The sequence below is a fragment of the Corvus moneduloides genome, chromosome 6, assembly GCF_009650955.1.
Source record: "Corvus moneduloides isolate bCorMon1 chromosome 6, bCorMon1.pri, whole genome shotgun sequence".
NCBI lineage: Eukaryota > Metazoa > Chordata > Aves > Passeriformes > Corvidae > Corvus > Corvus moneduloides.
In genome coordinates this window covers 27,810,374-27,834,951 of record NC_045481.1, presented here as the reverse complement: position 1 = coordinate 27,834,951, position 24,578 = coordinate 27,810,374, and the positions used below count along the sequence as shown (strand labels likewise).

The 24,578-nt window shown below is 38.3% G+C and overlaps 2 protein-coding genes across 4 annotated transcripts in view; both read left to right on the top strand.

The window, feature by feature from the left end:
• Positions 1–296: 296 nt before the first annotated feature.
• G2E3 (G2/M-phase specific E3 ubiquitin protein ligase) lies at positions 297–23,388 on the top strand. 3 transcript variants are annotated; one of them, XM_032111470.1, is made up of 16 exons: positions 297–369; positions 3,073–3,124; positions 4,633–4,730; positions 6,661–6,762; positions 8,862–8,986; positions 10,042–10,207; positions 10,885–10,991; positions 12,052–12,168; positions 12,990–13,114; positions 13,221–13,353; positions 14,034–14,156; positions 15,289–15,599; positions 16,249–16,430; positions 16,591–16,763; positions 18,537–18,736; positions 19,317–23,388. In XM_032111470.1, exons 2-16 carry the CDS (start codon positions 3,088–3,090, stop codon positions 19,547–19,549), a joined length of 2,232 nt encoding a protein of 743 aa, XP_031967361.1. In that variant the 5' UTR covers positions 297–369; positions 3,073–3,087; the 3' UTR covers positions 19,550–23,388. The 3 variants fall into 3 exon arrangements, with proteins under 3 accessions (XP_031967361.1, XP_031967362.1, XP_031967363.1); XM_032111471.1 differs by lacking the exon at positions 297–369 and having other exon boundaries at positions 770–3,124; XM_032111472.1 differs by lacking the exons at positions 297–369; positions 3,073–3,124; positions 4,633–4,730; positions 6,661–6,762 and adding an exon at positions 6,771–8,173.
• A 586-nt stretch (positions 23,389–23,974) lies between these two features.
• SCFD1 (sec1 family domain containing 1) overlaps positions 23,975–24,578 on the top strand; it is a 52,670-nt gene continuing 52,066 nt past the window's right edge. Inside the window, exon 1 of the mRNA XM_032112057.1 lies at positions 23,975–24,042. Within this exon, the coding sequence (XP_031967948.1) occupies positions 24,012–24,042 (31 nt within the window). The 5' untranslated portion in view covers positions 23,975–24,011. The remainder of the gene's footprint in view (positions 24,043–24,578) is intronic.

The window sequence follows — 24,578 nt, the reverse complement described above, 5'->3', positions numbered from 1 at the left end:
AAACATCAGCACAAACATCAAATACAGAGCTTTATTGAGAAACTCCATTTTATTGCAGCTATGGGGGGAAAAGGGTCAGCACTGCTGCCTTACACTGTGACACCTTAGGCCCCTCGAGAACAAGCTGCAGAAGATAGAAATTAAAAAAAAAAAAAAAAAAAAAAAAAAAAAAAAAAAAGTGGTTTTCCTACAAAAGCCTCAACTTCTTGTTTCCTCAGGTAAATGCCCCCAAAGGGGCTTGTGGGGAGGCTGCCCGCTGTTCCGGGGCCGCAGGGCCGCTGGGCGGGGCGGGCCGGGCCGCGCTTCCGGCAGGGGGCGGATGTTGGGGTTTGAATCGGCCGTCGGTTGGCGCGCGGCGCGGCCTGAGCGGTGAGTGCCGCCCCCGGGCTCCGCGGCGTGCGGAGGCGAGTGCCGCCCGGCCAGGGGCCGCGAGGGGCGGTGGGGCGCTCCGGGGGCTGTGTGGGCTGCCGGGGCAGGGAGGCGGGAGCCCCTTTATGCGCCGTGCCGGGAGCGACGTGCGGCAGCCTCCCAGCCCGTGCTTTGGGGAGCCGCCGCTGCTTGGCTCCCGCCGCTCGGAGGGGCAGGAGCTCCGGGAGTCGCTGACCAAAGCGAACGTGCTCCCTTTCAGCTCCACGCGAGCGGGAGACGGGCGGCATGCCGGGGAGACGCGGCAGTGCGGCCGCGGGAGGGGAGCGGGCGGCGTCGCGCCCAGGACCTGCCGTGGCCCCTGTGCCGGGCGGGGGTGGCGGCTGAGCCCTGCGGGGCGCGGGGGGGCGCGGCCGCCTGAGCCCCATCACGGGGCTCCTCGGGACGTGCCGGGGGCTGGATGCCGAGGGACGGCTCTTTTCTCGGGACGCGGAGCCGGGCAGTAACCGCGGGGTGACCTGGAGGCCCCGCCGTGTGGAAATTCAGGACACACAGCGTGCACAAATGAATCCGGGAGGGTTCCTTTGTTCCTGTGCTGGGGGAACGTGTGCCTGATACCGTGCCTCTTGGGGCTGGCTTCGTTTTTTCTTTTTTCAACATGTAGTTAAAACAATCCTGAAATGCCTTACGTTCTGGAGCAGTAAAAAATTACAGAATTTTGCAAAATCTAAACACCCACTCTGAGGACTTTTCTAGCCTGTTTAGGCAAAGTAGGTACATTTTATTTACACCAGTTTTCTAGACACTGGGCGATGATGTGTTCGTTCCTGTCTTGCAAACAGACTGATGGGAATTGCTTTGTTCTGTGAAAAGCCCTATAGGACTTATGCAGGGAGCCTCAATGGTTGATCCGTGTATCTTTTAACTTGTAAATTTGAACTTTGGATTCACTTCCCTGAAAGAATTTGAGAAAAGTAGAAGGAATTAGGGGTGGGGGTGGTGTAGCTGTTTGTTTTTTCCTTTCTATTTTACTAGAGCCAAGGAAAGGTGGGAAGGTGGTTTTCTTGTTTGCAGGCACATATGTGCTTTGTCGACCTGTAGGGCTTTCTACCAAAACGGCTTGTGTGGCCGTGTATAGGTAGCTTCTTTGTTGTAGTACCGCAGGAGCTTGAGAATGGTGAAACTGACAGTGACCATCCTGGGGAAATCCTGAAGAAAGGGAATGTGTGTGAGCTCTGTGCTTGTCTTTTGCTCCCTTTGAATATTTATTCCTTTAGGAAAAGGGAAGTGTGTTTCTGGGAAAACAGTAATCACTTATTTCATTTGACTGTCAGTTCGGTGTGTCTTTAGAAGCCTCATCACCTAATTTAGTGGCGGTGCTTTTTGGTTTGTTTTCCTTTTAGATTGTTTTCTGGCCAAGGTCTTTCGTGCAGCTACTCAGGTTCTTAGTGGTATAGGCAATTGCCTTGTGCCTGAGACTTCTGCCTCTCTTTCTTTTCCTTTCTCAATACAATTCTCCTTCCCTAAATCTCCAGTAAAATTGCTACAGTGCTTTATTTGCAATAGTTTGGATTAGCCTCAAGTTTGTTCCTGAAGCTGATATCTGGCAGTCATCAAAACTGTAAATACCAGACCGCATAGCTCGCAGTCTGACAGGCATCTGGTATGGACCTTGGATTTGTTACTGGTTGCTCCCCTGTTTGCTTCAGCATGTGAGAGGGAGTTGTTTGCCTACCTGAGATATAGCCTGGAGATTCAGGCAATCACCCATGATTCTTGGCTTGCAGAACTTAGGTAATGCCTTCTTCAGCTTCCTAAGGGAAGGCAAGTCAGAGATCTACAGATGTGTTCCTAGAAGGATTCTGAGAAAGAATAATCATCTTGGTGCTGTGGTGAAGAAACTGGGGATTATTTGGTTTTTTTTGTCCAAGGTGGGATAGGGTGCATGGCATGGCACACAGTGGAGGGCAGTTCACATGATGTTTGAAAGAAATGCAAGTTAGATCAGTGTTTCTAAATAAATTACTTTGCACTTCAGAATTTAAAATACATAGTCCTACATGGTGTAAATTCCCTTGTATGCATGTCCCAGTTTTGGATTCCTCACCCTTTTTGGGGTGGAGTTTTTTCTGTTTGGCTTTTTTGTGGATTGGGATTTCTCTGATTAGGCCAGGATCCTGCATTTTCTCCAAAGAGTGGAGACTATATTCATAGTTACATCACTACACTACACAGCTAGTTTTTGTTTCCAACTTCTTTGTATTAGTATAACCTTTATTTGAGCAGAAGTCACAGCTACTCCATAGATGGTCTGTGAGCCATTATTTCTGACACTTAAAATGAGTAAGAACTCTTCTGTACAGTTAAGTTTGTACATAACTAGGTGTTTCATTGGACTTTATTTTCTCTTCTGAAAATAAAATATATTGTTTGTTAGTTTGGGGAGATAGGTAAAAGTTGCTGTATCTTTCATTGGTCTAGGAATTTTTTTTCTGGACATTTGCATCCTGCTTTCTGAACCCCTATCTCTCACAATAACAGTTGAATTATAATTCAATTATAATTATAATTCAAGTCCTAATCCTGCTTTTAGTTTATTGAGTTTATGCGCTTTTTTTTTTCAGGTTTAAATAAAACATAAAAGAGGTATATAATGTTCATTAATGTACTGGATGTATTTAATACCTCATTTCTTTTGCATGACAGCCAGAAGAACTCAGGATGAGTAAACCAAATAATTTTGATGTTCAAAGTACATGTGAGTAAAGTTTTTATTAAATCATTTCAGAAATACTTAATCTGCATATATAGTGCTAGTTATAACTTGTTTTATTTAGGCTCAAAGAGCAGGTGAGTTTCCAAGAATCAAATTACTGTGTCCATTTTGAGGCTCTTCAGTACAAAAAAGACAAAGACCTCCTGAGAGGGTTCAGCAGAGGCCATAGTGATGATTTGGGGTCTGAAGCATCTCAGTCTGAAGGAGAGACTGAGGGGGATTGGCCTGTTTAGTCTGGAGAGGAGAAGACAGAGGGAATCTCTTTAACACATATAAATATCTCTGAGGCAGGTGCCAAGAGCATGGTGCCAGACTCTTCAGTGGTGCCCAGCAACAGGATGAGGAGCAATGGTCATGAACTAAAACACAAGAAGTTCCCCCTCAACATGAGGAAGAGCTTCTTTACGTTGAGGGTGGCAGAGCACTGGAAGAGGCTGCCCAGGGAGGTTGTGGACTCACCCTCTTTGGAGACATTCAAAACCCACTTGCACAAGTTCCTGTGTCACCTGCTCTAGGTGACCCTGCCTTGGCAGGGGGTTGGACCAGATGATCTCCAGAGGTCCCTACCAACCCTAACCATTCTGTGAAATTGTGTTGGAACCACCACTTGTCTCAGGAAATGAAAAAGAAATAAATAACTTGCAAACTTCCTTGCATTTGTTTGCTGTGATTAGAATATTTTAAAATAGTATTTTCTGCAGGTGTTTTAAGAAAGTAACCTTGTGACTTTAGCAGCGAAATAACACAGCTGTGTTTGAGAAGTACCACTCAGGACTTTCTTAGGCTGAAGCAGTTAACCCTATTCTTGTCACTACTGTGACTGTTCTTGATCTTAGAATATTTTAAATGTATTTTATATGTCTCCTGGGAATTGAAGGGAAGCTGTTAAATGTCCATGGAACTATGTTAGTGGGCTAGAAACTTCAGTAAGTGGTAAATCCTCAAGGTTTTAGTTGAATGCAGTGTTGTCTCAAATTGTTAAGTGTTTTTGAAAACTGTGGTAGCATATGGCTTGGCACTATTCACATGCTTTTCACCAATGTTATCCCATAGGTAGACAAAGCAATGGTTGATTCATGGATTCTAATATGGGGATAACTTTATGTATTGTACTAAAAACAACTAGGTGACATTTCACATGCACCTGGACATTGTTGGCCATTTGACAATTCTCTTTGGGTGTTTTGGGAAGAATATTTCAATTGGGAGCACAGTCTGCTTTGTGAATTCAGCTTGGCTGATAGACCTCTCCTGAATCAGCAGGCTGGTTAAGTATTTTCTTTCTAGTAACTAGAGGAGGAACAAATAGTACATTTTTCTGTATCTACTATAAAATTCAACATTAAGGAAAGGGATATCTACTGTCCTTTATCCAGTAATCTACTTGAAGATTGCATGTGATTAAAAGAGGTGAAAGCTACTGCTCTATAGCTGATCCATAGTAATTCCAGTACACTCACTGTGGTTATAAACATGATTCTACATTTTAGTCTGTGTTCTCTGTGGACGGACAGATGACTGCCCTGAAAAGTATGGAGAAAAAAGGATCTATGTGGAATACAATCTCACTGTTCATTATTACTGTTTGGTAAGTGTGTGGTGTTGATCTTGGAGTTTTCTGTTTTACCTGGAAAAAAAAAATGTGCAGTAAGTATTTAATAGTGATAACCTGTCCAGTTGTTGTAACAATTTTCTTGTTGTAAAGCTTGAACTGTGAGCTTTAACTCACAGCCTTGAAGGCTTGTACTTGTCAGGTGCAGCAGATAAAATAAGTAAATCCCAACAAGCCTTTATTCAAAGCTGAATTCTGTTTGTGGCCCATTTAAAGGAATTCATTAATTCTCCCAAACTATCATAGCAAATAGCAATGAAGGTACATGTTAAGACAAGGGGAACAGTTTGCACCTACTTCCATAACAACAGTGGAGTTTCAAAATTTGAAATGTGAAAATTCCACCCCTTGTGGAAAAAGTACAGAAATGTTTTCTTTTTTCCTCATTTCTTATTCTTGTTGGCTGTGAGCTGTTCTCTGACATTACATAGGACATTGTAACACTTTTAAGTCCTAATTTTCAGTTAAGTTATATGTACTCTGCTGATCATGTTAGTACAGTATCACTAATTAGTAGAAGCTTATAATTTAAACAAAGCTGTGGATATAACCTGCAGCTTTTGTTACCAACCTTGACATTTTCCAAAACTCACATTCTTAAAGGTATACTTAAACTACCTTTCAAGCTCTAAATTTTCACAGGTCTTTAGAATAATATGGCTACTTTACCAAAAAAAGGTTTTTGTTTGTTAATAAATAAAATTTGAATTTTCTCCCCAAATTTTAAACTTAAGTGTCTAGTATCAGAAGAAATGTAGGGGGTATGTTTTCTTAACAAGCTCTTCAAAGAGTGTTGATTGCAAATGGTTTAATAGTTTAGATACTGAATCCTTTAAAAACTAAGGAGAGTGGAGGTTTTCTGAAGTTGCATAAAGATAGAAATATTTGTTTTTAAAGAAATTTTAAGCAGCTGGAAGGAAATATAGGTCATTATACTATTTTAGTGGTAATTTTGTCTCCTATATAAGGCCATATCAAATTATAGGAAAAAGTCCTATCCTGATGAAAAGCTAGGAAAAGGCATGCATGCAACACTGAGCCTTATGACTTACAAGATATTTTAACTGCAGGAAGCTCATCACAATATCTTTTACATCTTGTTGTCTCTACTTTGAAAAATGAGCAAAGCCCTGTGATTTTACTTAAATATAGTATATGTTATATAAGAAAAGAGTTCTACAACGAAACCCATTAGTGATAGTTTAATTATCTTTGCCAAATGTCTCACAGTTGGAAAAATATATTTAATATGTTTGAGTATATAATCTTACATTTATTTGACTAAAATATTGATAAAGCTAGTTAAAATGGTGCTATGTTGAAATTAGAGATTGTAAAGAACATAGATGGCATCAAGTTGTGAAACTCTTCAGTTATTTGAAGATTGTAATGTAGCTGCCTAACTTTAAATTATCATCAGGCTCTTCTGATTTGCCTAGTTACTTGATTCTGTGTTTATTTAAATCTCCTCTAAAGTGAATTACTTTTCCTCTTAGGTGACACTTCAGTACAGTTACTTCCTACTGTGTTTCATTATCTCCACAGCACAATTGTCATTCATATTAACTAAGCTAATTTAATTTTACTTCCTCTGAAGATTTATATGCTGAAAGTAATTGTTTGACAATTATCTGAATAGTCTGTATACTTCAAAAAGGAAGGCAAAATACACTGTCTCGGACCATACAGTATTATACAATACATTGATGTTATGAAATATTTCTTTTCATGTTATTGGTTATTGTCATGTCAGACAAAAATACCTAGATGTTTTGTATCAGCTTTTTAATCATTAAAATGTTTCCATATGAGCTTTTTTAGACTAAACTTCTCTCTTGACAAGCATAGTGTATGTAACTTTAAATCTTTAGGTAGGTGAATGTTTTAAATTGAATTGTTTTCTTAGTTGATGTCAAGTGGCATTTGGCAGAGAGGGGAAGAAGATGAAGGTGTGGATGGATTTTTAATCACAGATATTAGAAAAGAAGTAAACAGAGCTGCAAAACTGGTAAGAATGATGTCTTTGGTATTTACAAGGGGGAAAAAAGTTACTTTTAAGTGCTCTTAGTACTGCCTGTGGGGTTTGTTTTCTTTCTCCAATGGACAATGTGCTGAGCCCATTCTAACATCTAAATTTTACGTTTAAGTAACAAGTATATTGGATTTGTGGAAGCCACAAGGAAAAAGCCCTGCAGAAATTTTAACAATCCACCCTTAAGGGGAAGGAAGCACCTAAGATTTCGTAAATGCTCATTGGGCAAAAGGAATAGCGAATATCAGATGGTTGACAAGAGATCAGAAGGTTTTATTAGTAAATTACACACTTGGCATGGAAACTAGCCTGGGGTTTTTGGGGGGTACCTTTTTAGGGATAGGTTTTTCCACCCCGAAGGTAGATTTCTTGCCTTCTATGTAAATTAGTTATCATGAGCAGTCTGTTCTTTCAGGCCTTTCTGAAAATGGGTTGGAGGGCTTTGGGGGTCTTAGTCCCACCCTATAGTCCATGCCCACTTCCCGCCACACATTCCTGTGCTTGCACTGTGCTGTGTTGTGGCTCTCTCTCACAAAAAAGTGAATCTCTGCCTGGCCCTCAGTTCCAGTTAAATCTTGTTCTTTCTCACAGTGTGCTAATATCGATAGTCCTTGGTTTATCACCAGCAGTTCTTGTTTGTTACTGCCAGCAGTCCCTGGCTGGCTCCAGAGCCATGTGGTTATCAGTGCTTGAGACATGCACATTAGCCCCTTGTCTTCTGGGAATCGAGAGCTCTTAAGGTCTCACTTTGGACCACTGTTTATAGGGTCACAGAGAGTGGGCTTTAGTTACAGTAATTTTCCATCCTTGTTGCGGTGAACCATGGCCAAAGCCAGGTTCAGCTGAACCACAGCCTAAAATCCCTGAAATTACAGGGAGCACCCCAAAAGCTGCAATCCGTGCCTTACCTTTAGCTGCAGCTTTCCCTTTCCCATATTTCTCATATCTGGCTGCTTTTCCAGAGAGATCTAGGTTCTTCCGTTGCTAATTGGTCTCTGTTACTTCTCCCCGCCTACCCCTTCCCCATTTGCTGTAATCCCTTCTCCCCGCCTCTGTAACACCCGCTGATTGATGTATCATTGGTTACTGTGCATTTTCCACACCCCTTTGGCAGGGCTACAAAGCGCCCCCGCAAGCCGCGTGGCTTCAGCTTGCTCAATGGATTTTGCTCCTCCTCCTCTCAAGGAGTCCTTCCGCTTTATCCTACCTCCTTCGGGCGCGCTAGACATGGGAGAGCGAGGCGAACCCGTGCGGGCGATTCGCCCACTCCCCCGCGCGCCGGGATCAGTCTCCATCTGCCCCGCTCGGGCAGGCAGAAGTTTGCTCGGTGCCAGCACCTCGTGCTAGCCCGGGAAGGCACCGTTAGCACATCCTGGCTGCAGTTCGGGTTGGTAACTTTCTTTGAAGTTTCAGTAACAAAAATACTACTCCGCCTGGGTTGTTATTCAGGCAAGAAAAATAAGTTTCCAAGGCTGTTTGTTATAAAACAGGAGCTCATGAGATGCGTGTTAGTTCCTGGGAACATACAGTGTTTCTGATGAACCTCAAGAGAGGCTTAGTCCAGTACAGTTTGTCCAGGCTGAAGCCTGCCGAGCATTTCTGAGATCACGGTGTGGCCTGGGGGGCAGGGATGCTCCATTACAATCCATCCCAGAACTGAAGTCAGCTTCCCTGGGCCTCTACAGTTTGCAACTATTTTTATTCTCTGGGTATGTTGCAGATAAATAAGAGTGAATTAAACTTTCATAATACCTCATGACATTGTGCTGAGCTTGAAGCTGACGGTAAATAATTTATAGATGCAACTAAACTATAGGTACTGATAAAATAGCTTGTATTTTAGCTTACATGTCACAAGACAATATGCATATAAACCAATACATAAAGTCTGTGAAATAACTGCATATGTTTGCTCTTGGTAACAGAGCTAAACCACATTAGTCTTGTCACAGTTATAATCTATGAGCTGCTATTCTTTCTTACACACTTTCTGTAATTTTTCTATTGGTTTAATTCCTGTAATTTTACTTGTATTTAAGATGTTAATATTCTGTTCCCAAAAAAATTATTTCTAGAAATGTAATATCTGTAAGAAAAAGGGTGCTTCGATTGGATGTGTAGCTCCTAAATGCAAACGAAGTTACCATTTTCCTTGTGGGTTACAAAGGGAATGCATTTTCCAGTTTATGGAAGACTTCAGGTGAGTTGTTTTTCCATTTTCAATTTATTATATTTATACCGGACGTAACTTGGGTTTCTTTCATGGCTTATTATTGGATAGGCTGCTAGTTACAAATGACATCAGGTTATCTAGGAACAAAATACCCTATTTGTGGAAGACATGGAAGTCAAACAGTTACGTTGCATACCTAATACTTATAAACTGAATTCTCAACACTTTTAAATATGACTTTATGCTTACACAAGTAGTTGAGTTGTTTATAAAATTGAGCAGTAAATTCTGAACTGTGGAATAAACTGCATAATGGTTGATTTGGTTTTTTTGTTTGCCTCTCTCCTGTGCCTTTGTTGAAATGGCAGAGGTTTGCCTACCTATGCATCTCAGCAGTAAAAACACACTGTCTGCCATTTTGTTGTGTTTCCAAGTTTATTAGAGATGGACTGCAGGAGAAATGGGCTTAATATCAAATGTCTAAAAAATGTTTTCTTTTACTGTCATCTGTCTAGCATCTTGGCTGTAGTCAAAATACTCTTGAGTGCATTTTCCTTATTATGAGCTGAGTTTTAGGGTGGATGAAGTCCAGCAGGCACTTAATAAAAATGGCTCACATTACCTCAAGTGCATGTAAAGATAAGGCATTTTCAGAAAAGTTTCTTCTCGAGCTACATTTCTTGGATGTATGGTATGGAATATCCCCTAGGTCAGTTGGGGTTAACCACCCCAGCTGTCTCACCTCCCAATTCCTTGTGCACCCCTAGCCTGCTCACTGGTGGGAAGGAGTGAGAAACAGAAAAGATCTGGTCTCTGTTCAAGGTCTGCTTGGCAATAATTAGAATATCACTGTGTTTTCAACACTGATTTCATCACAAATCCGAAACACAGCACCATACAAGCTATTATTAAGAAACTTAACTCTAGCCTAGCCAAAACCAGTATGTCTACATTTTTAGCTTGTTGCATAGCACTTATTCATAAAAAATACAGTAATGAATTAATTTTACTGTCCTCAAATTTTATGAAGAAGGTTCTTAAAATGTTATTTTGTTAAGGGAATCATAAATTATTGTTTTTAGATCTTACTGTTGGGAACATAGACCAGTCCAAAAGTTTACGGACAAAGAACCTAGAGGAGCTTCACAGTGCACAATATGCCTGGATTTGGTTGAACATCTTCCAGTGTATACTGTATTGAAAAGTCCTTGCTGTAAAAATGCTTGGTTTCATCGAGAATGCTTGCAGGTAATACAGGTTCTCCCTTTCATTCTTTTTGCATCCATGGAGATCACATTTCTGTTTAAAAAGTAATGGAACAATTGCTTAGTGTTAAGTGTAGATAGTAGGTATGAAACATACTAGGTTTGAAGAACAGTGCTGAAATTGTGTTATGGACACAAAAGGATTTTGGGGTTTTAATGCTGTTAGCTTTTTCTCCCTCACTGGCCCCTCCATGTTTCTGCATGTATGATATATACTGTATGCCTTTACTACTTTTAGGAACTGAAGTTCAGCCTATGTCGTTGCTTTCTTGCAAGTTGTTATGTGCAGAATCTGAGTGCCAAAACTATATCCATCATCAGTTCTCTTTGACTAAATCCAGGACTAGAAAAAGTTACAACATTCTTTTTGTAAACTTACTCTGGATCTGGGGAGGTTGACTGAAAAGGATGGCGCTTTCATTTATGAACCTTATTCTAGCGTATGAGCCCTTTCCTTTAAAGGAAGAGAAAATCCATTCCATTTGCTTTAATGTCAAGTCATATCACAATTTGATACTAGCTTAAACACCCGTGTCAGGACAGTATCCGTGAATGTAATGCTTCTCAATATTAAGACGCAATTTATTGGCATCTTAAGGATGGTAGTAATTCAATAATTGGTCTGGTTTTTTTTGTTGTGTTTTTTTTTTCTTGACACAGTATCAAGCTTTGAGTGCTGGGATATTTTTCTTTAGGTGCACAGTATGTAATAACAAGGACAAATTTCAAAAAGAAATGTTGAGAATGGGCATACACATTCCAGAAAGGTAAGTAATTTTGTTAATAATCACTCTTGTATGAAAACTTTGACAGGCTGTTATAAACATTTTAATTTATTCTACAGAACTTCAACTATTAATATGTGAAATGTTAGTTCTACCTTCAGTTGTGGGATTGTTCAGTTTGGTAAGGAGTGGCCTGTGTCCTTTTAGATAGGCATAAAAATTGGCAAAGGTCAAATTAGTTATCTCAAACATAAAGCAGGAAGCTCTGAAAAGTCATTTTTAATGCCATCATTCAACTTAAACGCTAAACCCAATTAAAAGATAAAAGCACTTCTTAAATACAGTAATTTTTCCTTAACATAGGGATTGTTGAGAAGTGTATTTTCTGTGCCCAAGTTTAATTATCTGAATTTCTGTCAAGACAGAATTGTAACTGACTGATTACTCAGCCATACAGCTTCTATCTTCTGCCAAGGGATTGCAAAGGTTATGTTTGCTATAATACCTGCTTCCAAAATTCCGAGCCGTTTTTCCTGTTTCTATAACCTGATGAGGCTCAAAATATGATAGAAAGAGATCAGAATGATGCTTCTTTGTTAGAAGTAGTATTCCTTAATAACTATTAGTCTTTTCAGAGAGCACTATTAATTCCCTCTTGAGGCAGAAGCTTAAGATTCTGGAGAGGAAGAAGAGTCAAAATATTTGATGAACTTTGCTGTACCGGTTTGGAACATTCTGAGTTACCATTCATGAAACCAGTTTCGGCGGTAACTTGAGTAGGCTGCCTAAACAAATATCCTTGTTTTCTGTGAGAGAAAAAAGGGAATAATATGAGACAGAGAAAATGTGCACTGAGGTCATGTGAAAAATAATAAATACTTGAAATCAAAGTAACTGTGCAAGAAGAAGTCCGTCTGTGTGTTTTATAGTATTATTTTAGTTACTAGACTTTTCTTCCCCCTCTCTGTTGTCTGTTACATAGAACATGACATGATTGAAATATATTCGTGTGTTTATTGCATATATATTTTTCAAAATATAGTTAACCCATTGAAACGATCATAAATCCGTTCTAATATCCAATCTTCTGCCTTGTTTATAGGGATGCATCTTGGGAACTTGAAGAAAATGCATATCAAGACTTACTGCATTGTTATCAACACTGTGATGTTAAAAGATGTCTCTGTAAGAAAGGAAGAGACTATAATGAACCTGATAGGTATGATACTTTAGCAGGAAAGTATAATTTAGGATGGAATCATTTTTTGATGTGTTTTTCATTGTTGTTATTTATTATTATTTTTAGTTACTTAAATGCTTTGATGTTTTTCGGCATCAGGTTTTAATATCAAGCCAGCACACTGTCTAGATAATGTGTTTGTTTTACTCATTACAATCATATTTCAATACTAAATTTCTCTAACTTAATCTGGTTATAAAAGCCACGACAGCCAAAGTTAATGGATTATCAGTTACCTTGTCCTTGTCCTCATTTTATACAGGCTGAAGCAGAATTTGTGCATCAACATAGCATGTGTGTAAATGAATGTTGTGTATGTATCATTTGGAGTTTAATTCAGCAATTTCAGAAGTGTTAAAATACTTAGAGCCTTTACAAGAAATTATTGTTAAAGTAGTAGACTTAGGTCAGTAGTTTGAATGTTTCTGTAGAGAGCTCTCCTTTAAAAGAATTACCATTTGGAAAAGCTGACTGATGGATACCCATAGAACACAGAGGATTTTGCTGACTAGCAGCATGAGAAGAAAATAGTGCCCACAAACTATGGACTTCAGGGCAGGGGAGTACCCTAATACCCTCATTCAGTGCAAGGTGCTGGAACATAAGTAGCTTTTTTTTCTTGTTGCGGCCAGGTATGAGTACATCTTGTGTGAAGAAAGTCTCCCTGATTAGAATCTGTTCTACCAGACTGATAAAGTTATGCTTTGTTGGTTTAGTGTCTGGATTGCGCTTACTTTTGAATATTCTTTGTTTTAATTAGCCTCGTTCTTCTGTCTAAATACCTAAGTTTTTAATTTTAGTAAATGGGAAATAAAGCGTTGTCAGTATTGCGGTTCTCGTGGGACTCATTTGGCCTGTTCGTCTATGAAGTCATGGGAGCAAAACTGGGAGTGCATGGAATGCAGAAGTATCTTTGCAAAATCAGGTAAAGTTATGGATGTGACAGTGATTTCTTAAATGATAACTTTAAGTTATGTAAGTATACTTTACAATGAGCAAATTCATTAAATTAATATAATGTAATCATACAGGAAAGTATAGCAAACGGAAAAAGCGTGCTTTGGCTACCTCTGAAAAGACAAATGGGACGACTTGTTTGCTGGAAGAGCCACCTCCAAAGTCCCCTCGGCAATCATCTGGATCTCCACGCAATTTTCTACTCCAGTGTGTAATTTTCTGTTTTCTCGCAGAAACTGATTATTGCATAAAATAATACTTAAACATGAGGAAATGGTGGCTTATTCTGTAGCAGAAACTTACATTTAATTGCAAATCAAATTAAATTGGAGTAAAGTTTAATAATTGAAGTTTTCTGAGTAAGCCATGAGCTCTGGAAATTTGCTGTAGTTATTTGGATTTGGTGGCATGTAAACCACTTTTTAGTTGGTAAGGATAGATCCTTGTTAAAGGAATTTCAACAATTTAGTGGTAACTTAGATTATACAAATGGCAAAGCATTGTTTGCTTATTGGTATTTTTTCCATTTTAAGAATGTTCTAGAAGTCTGACTTAGAGATGTTCATATTAATGTTTTCCTCTGCTGTAATAAAAACTTCTCAAGTTTGTAGAAACTAATACTTTTAGTTTTTGCTTACTGTATCAGTCAGGACTTTCGTCTAATGTATGAGATGCAACTAAAAACAGATCCTAAGGCCACCAAGGAATAAAATACAGAATTGTTATTTTTAAAATAGTTGTTCAGGTGCTGGTGGACTTCATGGAAATGAAGATACAAATGAGATTCGGTGCTGAAGTAGGGGGAAACTATACTGCTACCTTGAAATAGGAAGTGTTCATGTATTCTTTAGTTGTATCTCTTCTTAAAATACTGGTTTGTCTTACAGATCATCAAAGATAATGTGCCAGAACTTGTCACCTTGCTCACACCTAGAACTTCCAGCATCTGACAGAATGACAACGTCCTTATCTCCAGTGAAGTCAAACAGGAGCTGGTCCCTGACGCAAAAGTATTTTCTTCTATTTTTCTTATTTTGAAGACTAATCTAGCACATGGCTTTATAATATATTTCCTACAGAACATGCGGGGGGAGGGTCTCTGTGTGTGTTTGTGTATATACAGTGTGCATATGTATTTCTCTGTGTGAGTATATATAGTATCCCTATATATTTGTGTGTGTGTATGTTTATAGTCACTGCAAAAATGAGATCGATATACACTTACAACCTGAAGTCATAGCTTGAGAGAGACTTCTGCTGTTTCTAAATGCTAGAGGGGCACGAGGAGAAAAGAATGAAACCTAGTGAGAATTTGTAGGTTAGGTAATGAGGGGATCCAAACCCAGAAATGCATACTTGCCCTTACTGATGCATGGCTAAACGTTCTTTAGAAAATAGGGAATAAAAATAATCCTAATTGCTTTCTTCTAATTAGACGTCCTAAATTTTAAATGTGTTTGTATTTGTACCGTATGAATAGTTCATGATTGTACTAAAGTCAGTGCTAAAACATCATGTTTTAATATAAAATACTCAGTTTAAGGACATAAAATTCATTATCTTCTTGTGAGTAGTTAATTTATGGATTCTGCCTTATGTGCTAAAAATTCTGATGAGGGAGTAAGTTATTTCTAGTAGATATGGTATTTGAGATAGTTTTGGTTGGAAGTTAGAAAACAAAGGAAACATCTTGTTTTTTTAAATGAGAACTTTCTTCCTACTCAAATATATTTTTTATTATAGTGACAAAGATTATTCTAATTTGGTTGCAAAACATCTTTAATGTAAAATGGTAATCTCTTAATTTCTCACTTGTTTCATTCAGATTGTTTAAATGTCGAATCATTGTATGAGAATTGTTTGGCACTGTACTAAGAAAATCACTATTTTCTTTATGCCAGGGTAATTATTTCTGCCTCCTTTTTTTGGTTCTTAAGAGATACTTAAACTTACCACTACAGTGTTAAAATTTTTTAATTCTATACTAAATGTTTTAATAATTAATAATTTAGGCAATACCTGAATGTGCCACAGTGTTTAAAGAAGTGTTCTCCTTAATAGACTGTTAAAATGTTTTTTGTAGAACTGTTGCTGATTATGAATCATAGATTTCATCTGAAAATACATGCAATTTTCTTATAGGCATTTAAGAGAGCAAAGAAGGGAAGTTTGTAATATACTGAAGGAGTTAAAGGTACAAGTTAAAACAAAAACAACAAGACTTAACATCAATGCAGAAAGTATTTGGAGTAATGCTTTAAAAGGATTTAGACAGCGCAACTTCAGTCCCACAAACACCATTGAAGTAAATTTCTCAAACTGCAAAAATAGATCAAAGACAAATACTTCTGCTGCATCAAAATACCATTTCTTCCAATTATTAATTCTTCACCTTCAGAATTCATCATTGTTTGAGGGCTCTTCTGGAAAGAACTTGGCCCTTGATTTTCAAGGTAATTGGTTGCTTGGTTGAAAAACATATTGAGAAGTATATAACTTAATTTTTAATCTTCAGCCAGTAGGAGTGTCAGTTCACAAGTGTAGTCCTGAAGGATAAAAATTGGGGTTTGATTTTTTTTTTTTTTTTACTTTTTCAACTCTGAAGGGGGATGGTGTGTGGATTTGTAATTAAAAATTTTGGGTTAGTTGGAGAAGTTGATGACAACCTTGGAAAAAATACAGCATATAACTAGACTTGGAACTTTTTAATTAGGGTATTTGTTCTCTTTAAGTGAATTTCTTTCTTCCGGACTCACTTTCTCTGCTAATTATTTTTCTTTCCTCAAATTTCTAGAACATTATTTCTCATAGCATGCTTCCCAAAGACCCCAAGTTAGCTTCTTTGAGTTCTTATGTTTCAGAATTAAATATGCATTGGGTGTAAAGTAGAAGAGGAAGTTACATCTTCCAAACCTTGATAGTGGGTGAAGAGTTGGTGTAAAAGAATGTGATACTCCTATGTAAAAATGTCATCTTAGAGTTTGAACTATCAGGAGACAGCAAAAGTCATTAAGAAAAAAAAGCACTATAACATTTTCTATTATGAAATGAGGATCAGAAATCATTTCTATGCATATAAAGTAAACATTTTTCTATTTGCAGCTGTAAAAGAAAATCTTTATTTTGAAGCTGGTAAAATGATTGCGGTTTCTCTGGTTCATGGTGGTCCATCTCCTGGTTTCTTTTCCAAAACACTGTTCGATTGCCTTGTCTACGGTCCAGAGAATGTGAAGCCAGCTTTGGAAGATGTTGCTGATGTTGATGTAGCACAAACAATACAAATGGTAACATGCGATAAGTTTCATTTTATTTCTTGCTCAAGACTATATTTGGAGATAAAGAAGAACTTACTGAGTATAAATTTTGTTGAAATCAAAAAGCTTATTTTTCACATATATGTGTGCACACGTGGTAAACAACGGCCTGACTTATCTTTTTATGCAGATAAAATATGCAAATAGTCTGTCCAGCCTACAGTCTACACTACAGGACTGCTGTGAATTCCTCACTGCTGCTGGATGTTTAAGACCTGTAACAGCTTTGTGTGATAAGAACATGCTGGTGAATGACATATTGATCTATCATGTAATCAAGAGAATTACTTTACCCTTAGAAAGGTTTGTTTTGTTTGAGTTTTCAAACTTCTTGGTTCTTTTCCTCACTGAAATACTAATTAATATGTTGCTAAAACTAACTTTCACATGTTCTCACTTATTCTCAATGAAGTGTACTGTAATTTTCAGTTGATTAAGTAGCAACTGTTAACTAGGTAGTTAAACTGAAAGACTGAAATTATTTCTCTGCATATCTGCTCTGTTCCACTTCTCCTTGGTCACATTCCGTTTTCAACCTTATGAAGAAGGCAGATTCACAGTTTTTAAACTACAGCATCACAAAGACCTTTGCACTATAAAATTTCTCTAGCTTATGTTCATTTCTAATTCAGAATTGCTCAAATTTAGAATCTTTACATTTTAGAAATGTTTAACATATGTTTAGAATTCAAATGAGTTTTCCAGAGTTCTAATTAGGGAGTTTGTCTGTGCCATTAGGAGTGCAATACTGTCAACAAGTGTAAGTTGGCCTGCTTAGAACATAGGCATTGCATTGATGTTTCTGTGAGGTAGTGATGACCTCATTAGCTGGAAAAGTTGCAGCTCTTGACTGTTCTTTGATTGGTCTCTGCCCTTACTTCCAATTCGCGTTCTTCATCTGCTTGGTAAAACGTATTGGATGCTAATTTTTCCAACAAGCATAGCTTGATTTAAACTTCAAATATAGTGTTATCTTTGAGAAATTTCAATCAACTCAATCTCCAAGAGCTATGAAAACTAATTGTTAATGTGAGGATTTTTTTTTAATGAAGGTCAGAGCAATTAGTCTTTCCGCCAAGGTCCTCTGTCATGATTGAACAATCTATATCTTATTTTAAAACTAGTGAGCTAAAAAGTAAAACTTAATAATTAGCCCATTTGTTTATGCGGTAATGTGGTTTTGTGCATTTTGGGAGATGGACATAAGATGTGCATAAGTGAGTAGAGCAAGAAATCACTTGTCACTATCAAGGACTGAGAGTAACTAGAGTGTTGGTTATTTTAGCTGTTAAATGTTCTAGGCCACTGGGCACCACTGAAAAGAACCTGTCTCTGACTTCCTTGCACATTCCCTTCAGATACCTCTACATGTTGAGATTCCACCTGAACCTTCTCTTCTCCAGGCTGAAGAGTTCCAGCTCTCTCAGCCTCTCCTCTTAGGATTATGCTGTAGTCCCTTAATCATCCTAGTCATCCTTTGCCAGGCTTTCTCCAGTATGTCCATATCTCTCTTGTACTGGGCAGTCTGGCACTGAACACAGCACTCAAGTGTGGCCTTACTGCTGCTAAGCAGAGGAAAAAGATCACCTCCCTTGAACTGCTGGCAACACAATTCCTAGTACAGCCCAGGATGTTGCTTGTCTGCATTCGGCACAGGGAGAAATAATAGCATGTAAGCACAAGCAGACTGCAAAAGCCAAGCAAAGGCTATCTTTTAAGACAACTCATTTTGTCTATGGACAAGAAATTTAAACTGTTTTCCAAAGAGCTATTTGTAAGAAAGAGATTTGCTATGTTCCCATATAAAAGTAAACCTTGCACAATCAAGTACCAGGAAATAAGGTTAATTTCTACATATCACTGGTATTTCTTTCATCTCCACAAAAAGCTCCACAGAAACATTTAGATTGTTAAAATGAAAGTTAAATGCATTTTCCGAGATAAAATGGGAGTACTGTGTAACTTTACTGAGAAGGTACAGAGACTGCAGATGGGGAAGATTTATTATATCCCATCTTGCAGCTTTATAAAATGCAGAGTTCTGATGCATGGTCTTTTTTTTTCCTCCCCTCCTAGTTTTAGGCAGGGTTTGAAAACTCTTGGCGTTCTAGAGAAAATGCAAATGCACCCAGATGCATTCTCTAGCATATTGTGCCACAAACCCGAAAGACTTTCAGCGGAAACTATTTGTGATCTCTTTACAATCCATTCCTCATCAGATGTAAATAAACTTAAAGGTGCTGGTTTTTGGATGGGCTATTTGCGAGATGTGGAAAGTAAGTAATTTTTAATTTTTTTTTTTAATTTCAAAATCCTCCCCTTTCATGTGCAGGCTATTTAGTTGCTGGTGTACATACAGAATTTGATTTTTTTTTTTTAGAGTTCAGTAGGGTAAATAAATCAAGGTTTTGTAGTCACTATCAGTTCCTAATTGTTCCTTCTTCCCCCTCTTTCTTACTAGTTAGAATTTCTGAAACTGTTGCCCAAAACTTTAGAGGGGTAAATAGCTGAAAGATTGGATCTAGGACTGCTGTGAATTAAAAAAATAATCCAACACACAACCTAAGTGATACAGAAAAATCCTTTATTAAATAGTTTGTGTAAAGTCTTAAAGACCACTGTTTTCTATCTTTTTCTTGCAGAAGAGGATTTTGTATTCACTTAAGATTTTTCAGAATTAACTGAAGTGGGTTTTTCTTGCTAAACTTTTTCTTAGGTGGCCATATAACTGCATGTTTATTCAGCATATTGATTTGATTTCATGTGGGGTTTTTTTTCCTCTTAGCACTTAACATGCAAGCTAATGGTTTATGTGTAATAGACAATCAATGATAAAAACTTATTCCGTTTTTTTAGGTGGTGAGTCTGTAGTGACATTGGAGGATATTCTGCTCTTCGTAACAGGCTCCTGTTACATACCATCCATTGGTTTTGATCCTGAACCTACTATTAAATTTTTGCATATAAGGTATCCCATTGGAAAGAGACTTCTTAATTGCTTAGAGCTTCCTGTAACAAAGACATATCAGCAGTTCAAAAATAAAATGGAGCTCACCATCAGAAACACACTAAGAGTTGAAGGGGAGTAAGTATTTTTGCTGTTAAACTGAATGTTGGAAACTTGAGTTTTCTGCAGGAACATCTGCTTTCAGTTCGCTACTGTATTTTTGGACAACATACTTTTAGTATTTTCTGACCCTTCCCCCAGAATTATGCTAAAAGTTGTAATGTTATGAGATAGAATACAATTTCCAAATTAAAAAAAACTTTTATTTTTTCAGTAATTTTCCTTTTGAAGTCAACTTTAAGAGTCAGCCATCTCTTGCAGAAGTAGTTTAAATGTCAGCTTTTGCTGTAGACAGGTATGAAATGTTACCAAACTCTGTAACAGGTAAGTATATGGATTGTATCAAATACTTAGGTAACTTATTTATCAAAAACAAATCAGGTACATTTTGAAGATAATTGCTACAGAGCATTGTCTTGCATAAAGCTGTGATGCAGTTCTTTAATTCCATGTATATTTTTTCAGTAATTGTTTTGTATTGATTCATTTACATTCCAATGGTTCATAGAAACCTAGGAAATTCAAAATACTTTTAGTTTTACAGTCGTTTTGGCTAGTGCTTTAAAGGTCTGGAGAAAACATAGGCAAAATAATGCAGCGCAAGAACACAATCAGATTGAACTTGTCTCTGTTCAACAAAATCTTTGACATTCGCACATTTCTGCATTCTACTTCCATACATTTTTAATTACTCATAGAGCCAAAATAGTAAAAATCAGAATAAAATCTTGAACATGCAACAATAACTGGTCTTTCAAGGCGAAATATAGGAGTTAATGTTGTTGAGTATGAAAAGAAGTTTGTCACTCATTAGAATATGTAAACTCGTCTTCCATTAAAGTCAGTATTTTCCTACAACCATGCTCTAAAGCTCTTAGTTAAACTAAAGGCAGTCTACCATCAATCTTGTCTGGGCCTGATACTTTTCTAGCTTCTGTTCTAAACTCTTCCTGTTCAATCTTAGATGAATTCTGAGCACTGTATAAAATATATGTTAGTGCTGTAGTAGTTTGTATAAATGGCTGGGCCATTAAGCTGTAAAAGTTAAGTAGTGAAGTTCCTACACAGCAACACTTTAATATTACTAATGCTAAAACTATGAAATTAAAAGGACACTTAAGTATGTTCTTTTTAAATGTATGCTGCTCTCTGTTTTGAAATTACTATTTCCCTCTGTCAGTTTTGACCACCTGTACTATGTGTCCTGAACATCAGTTGTCCTATAGATGTAATATAGATACATATGTATCTGTATATATCTGTATGTATCCACATTCTTCAAAATACTGAAAAGTAATCATATACTTTGTTATTTAATATAGCTTGGTTTGAATTGAAAATATAAGCAGGATTGCTTTATATTTGAATACCTTCGCAAGAAAGTACATCCACAGTAATTACAAATGGATAGGTGCTTCTGAAAAAATAATAGAAAGTCTAAGGAAATTATTGCAAGTATTAAATCAAACATTTCTCACTACTTCTAATGGCTAGAACAATCTAATCTCATCAGTCTTGTCATTAAAAATTTAAGAGTATGAGAAATTAAGACAGCATTAGCAGTGGGTTTTGCTTATTGGCCAAAAGCATATTCAAGTCTCCTTTAAAATAAGTGCATGATCTCTTGGAGAATGTAATTTGACTGTTTATATACTCAGCATTTTCTCAGTGTCTTCTCTCCAATAATATTCTGTGTTTCTGATCTTTGCATAATTTTTGACTCTCATTCTGCCAATAAATGCTTTGTATTCTTAGCCTTCAGAATGGTTTATTACCATTATAGGGAGTGGGTTGGCACAAATTTGTTTACATAATAAGGATTCATATTGTATGTTTGTATTTTTAAAATGTCATGAGTTTCCTGCAGATATAATATTATACTTTAAAAATGAGTAGTGTACTCAGTGCAGTATTTGTTTTTCTTGCCTAGTTAGAGATAAATGTGTTCTGTAATGTTATTCTTCCATGTGAAAAATACAGAAATTACAAAAGTAGCAAGCAGAATGTGAGTAATTTTGAAGGACAGTTCTTGGACTTTTGGTACCTGCAGTGACAAGAGAAATTGTTCAGAACCTGGAACTAAATAAACTGCATTTTAAGACCTTCAATGGAAAAAGAAATAATAAAATAATGTGAATATAAGCCTTCAAAACATACCTGAGATTACAAAAATAGAGTTCACACCTTTTTTGCTTATTACTTTTGAACTCAACAGTTGAAAGGTTTTTATATAAAGGCAGAATTAACCTATATGTTGGGTGTAAAAAATGTTAACTTTTAAAACTATCTGCTATACAATGCTATATCCAAACACTGAATTTGTAAAATCACACAATGTGTAATATTGCTTGAAACAGTTTTTCTTCCACAGAATTTGCTCCCATTTTCTAATACTGACATGTACCCATTCAGGACAAGTTGTCTTTCCTTTTCTGTTTGATCAGCTCTATCTAGACACTCCAGTATAATACTTAATATATTCAAGTTGTATTCCTGGAATATGGAAAGGAATTTCCTCATTTTCAGCATTAATTTATATAGACCAATCATAAATTTATTGGAACTGTTCATTAGAATTCCACTGAATAAGCTAACTTCCAAATACAGAATGGTCTCCCTTGTCTTGAAATTGTAAGAGCAATTTATGTAGCTATAAGGGCCACAGGTTTTTTTATAGCAGATCACTGAAGTGCAATATTATGGGGTAGTTTTCATTTTACATAAACATAACCTGAGGCACACCTGGCAACTAGGGAGATTGCTTACTTTCAGTATTTCTGTAACACAGGGAGAATAATTGATATGCATCAGTTGTGTATTAAATATATTCTTATAGAAGCTGCATCTTTTACAAGATTTGTCAGCACCACTAAAGAACTATTGCAGTCCTTTTTGTGTTTGGCCAAAGAACTTCACCCCACAGTTTGTGCATCAAACCCTTAGCTTCCATCTGGAATTAGCACATCAAATAAGCTATTTATTTTCTAGAGTGATAATTTTCTACTAAATAATTAGTGGGTTTAGTACGGTCTCCTTAACAATGCACATATAATTAAAAAAACACCCTGAAGTATTTTAGCTCTATGTTTGAAAAGCCAAGGAATAAGAAATTTCTGTGACTTGCTTTTTTACTCATTCAGAGGATGCTTACAGAAAAGCTGTTAGCCTTTTAAACTGGTTTAAGAGTGAAATATATTCCAAAGGAGAAAAATACTTGTTCATAGTAAAAGTCTAAACCATTGCGTGCTGCAGCTTTGATTTTTTTCATTAAGATGTTAAGTCCTGGGATTTGAAAACAGAGGATTTTGAGAGTATTAGTTAATTATTCACACTCACATTCTGCATATGCATTTTGAAAATAGTATCAGAAAAAATCTGATTTTACTTGAAGGAATTGCAACTTTGAAGCCTGCAAAATAAATTTGAAAATCGTATCTTGAATCTGTATTATATAGTAAAACGTGTTTAAAGCTCAAACTTTACCGTTTCTTACCTAAGGCAATTTCTAGTTGGACAAAAGAAAAATTAACATGCAAAAACTTCTGAAGTGTCAAATCATATGTATACAGAAGATCATTTTCCAAATGGTGATATTTGTTAAAAAGCTACAATGTAACCCTCTGATTTTTGTATTACATAAACAATGTTCTTTTTTAAAGTTACAGTATGTAGAATGTTATGCAAGAAAATGTAATTTTGTAAATATTTTTAGCTCTAACTTGAACTGCACGATCAGTGCCTGAACTGTTGCATCTTCAAGCAACATTTTACATGGCAGGTGTAGCATCAGTGTTCAAATAATTTGTAATTGTGAGAAATACTATGTATATATTCAAAGTGCAATAAAAGGTTAAATATGTAGCTTCCGTGGTTTTATTTTGTTGATTTAATAGGGTTTAGCCCTACAAGTGTTATCACTATTTTCTGCAGTTTAATTTGTGTACCTATAGATTTATATAAAGGTGTATATGGCATGTTTACCCAGGTACCTTTGTATCGAAAGCTGAGTTAGGGCGAGTGGGGCTCTTCCCCGGCAGGATTGCTGTAAGGGCATGAAGGGAGGCGGGCCTGTGGGCTTGTGCGTCCTGAGGCAGAGGAAAGCAAACTCGTGACTATATTCCGTTGTGATAACTCACTAAAATTTCACTACTTTTTTTGTAGCTAGATGCCTGGTTTTGAAACATCACTCCTTTCAGTTAGTTATGAGGTGGTCGTATTAAAGCTCTTTCTTGAAACTTCAGTCCGAGAGCATAAACTACCACCTACTCAATAGAAAAAAAGATGGAAAAGGCCATCCCCGCCCTGTTCTCAGCCAGGGCAAAGCACAGGCCCGTGTTTTCAATCGTAGGCGGGCGTTCCCGGCTCGCCGCTGCCGAGGAGCCGGGCCGGGCCCGCCCCCGGCCTCAGAGTCCGCCACGTGTCGCGGCGGCTGCGCAGGCGGCGGGCGGGGCGGGGCGGGGCGGCCGGGCCGGCGGCGCGGGAAGATGGCGGCCGGGATCCGGGAGAAGCAGACAGGTGAGCGCCTGCCCGCGGTCCCGCCGCGCGGGCGGCACCGGCCCCTCCCGGCGCTCGGGCGGGGAGCGGAGCCGGCCGAACGCTGCCGCTGCGGCGCCTGCCTCTGTCCCCCGGGGCGGGCTGCGGGCGCCGCCGCGCCTCCGCCGGGGATTCGCGCCCTCTCACCCGGCTTGGGTCTCCCGGCAACGGGGTGGCGGCCCCTCTACCGCCTTCTCTTCGCCTCTGCAGCGGCGGGCCCGGGACGGCGGGGCTCCGGAGCCTCGGGCCGCAGTTCTCGCAGAGGGACCCCGGCCCCGCTTGGGCCCCAGGCCCCGGGGACGTGGCCATAGGTGCCGCCGAGGTGTGGAAGGCGCCCCCGGGGCGGGACTTGGCCGGGCCCGGGCCGTGAGCGGTGCCTTCTCCCGCGGCCGTGGGAGCGCACCCTCCGTTTCGGCTTCCTTCTGCCGGTGGGAAGGATCGACGGAAAACAGCGTTTAATGGTGCAAAAATAAAGCTGCTGTTATTATGCCCTTGTTAAGACAATACAGCAGCATGCG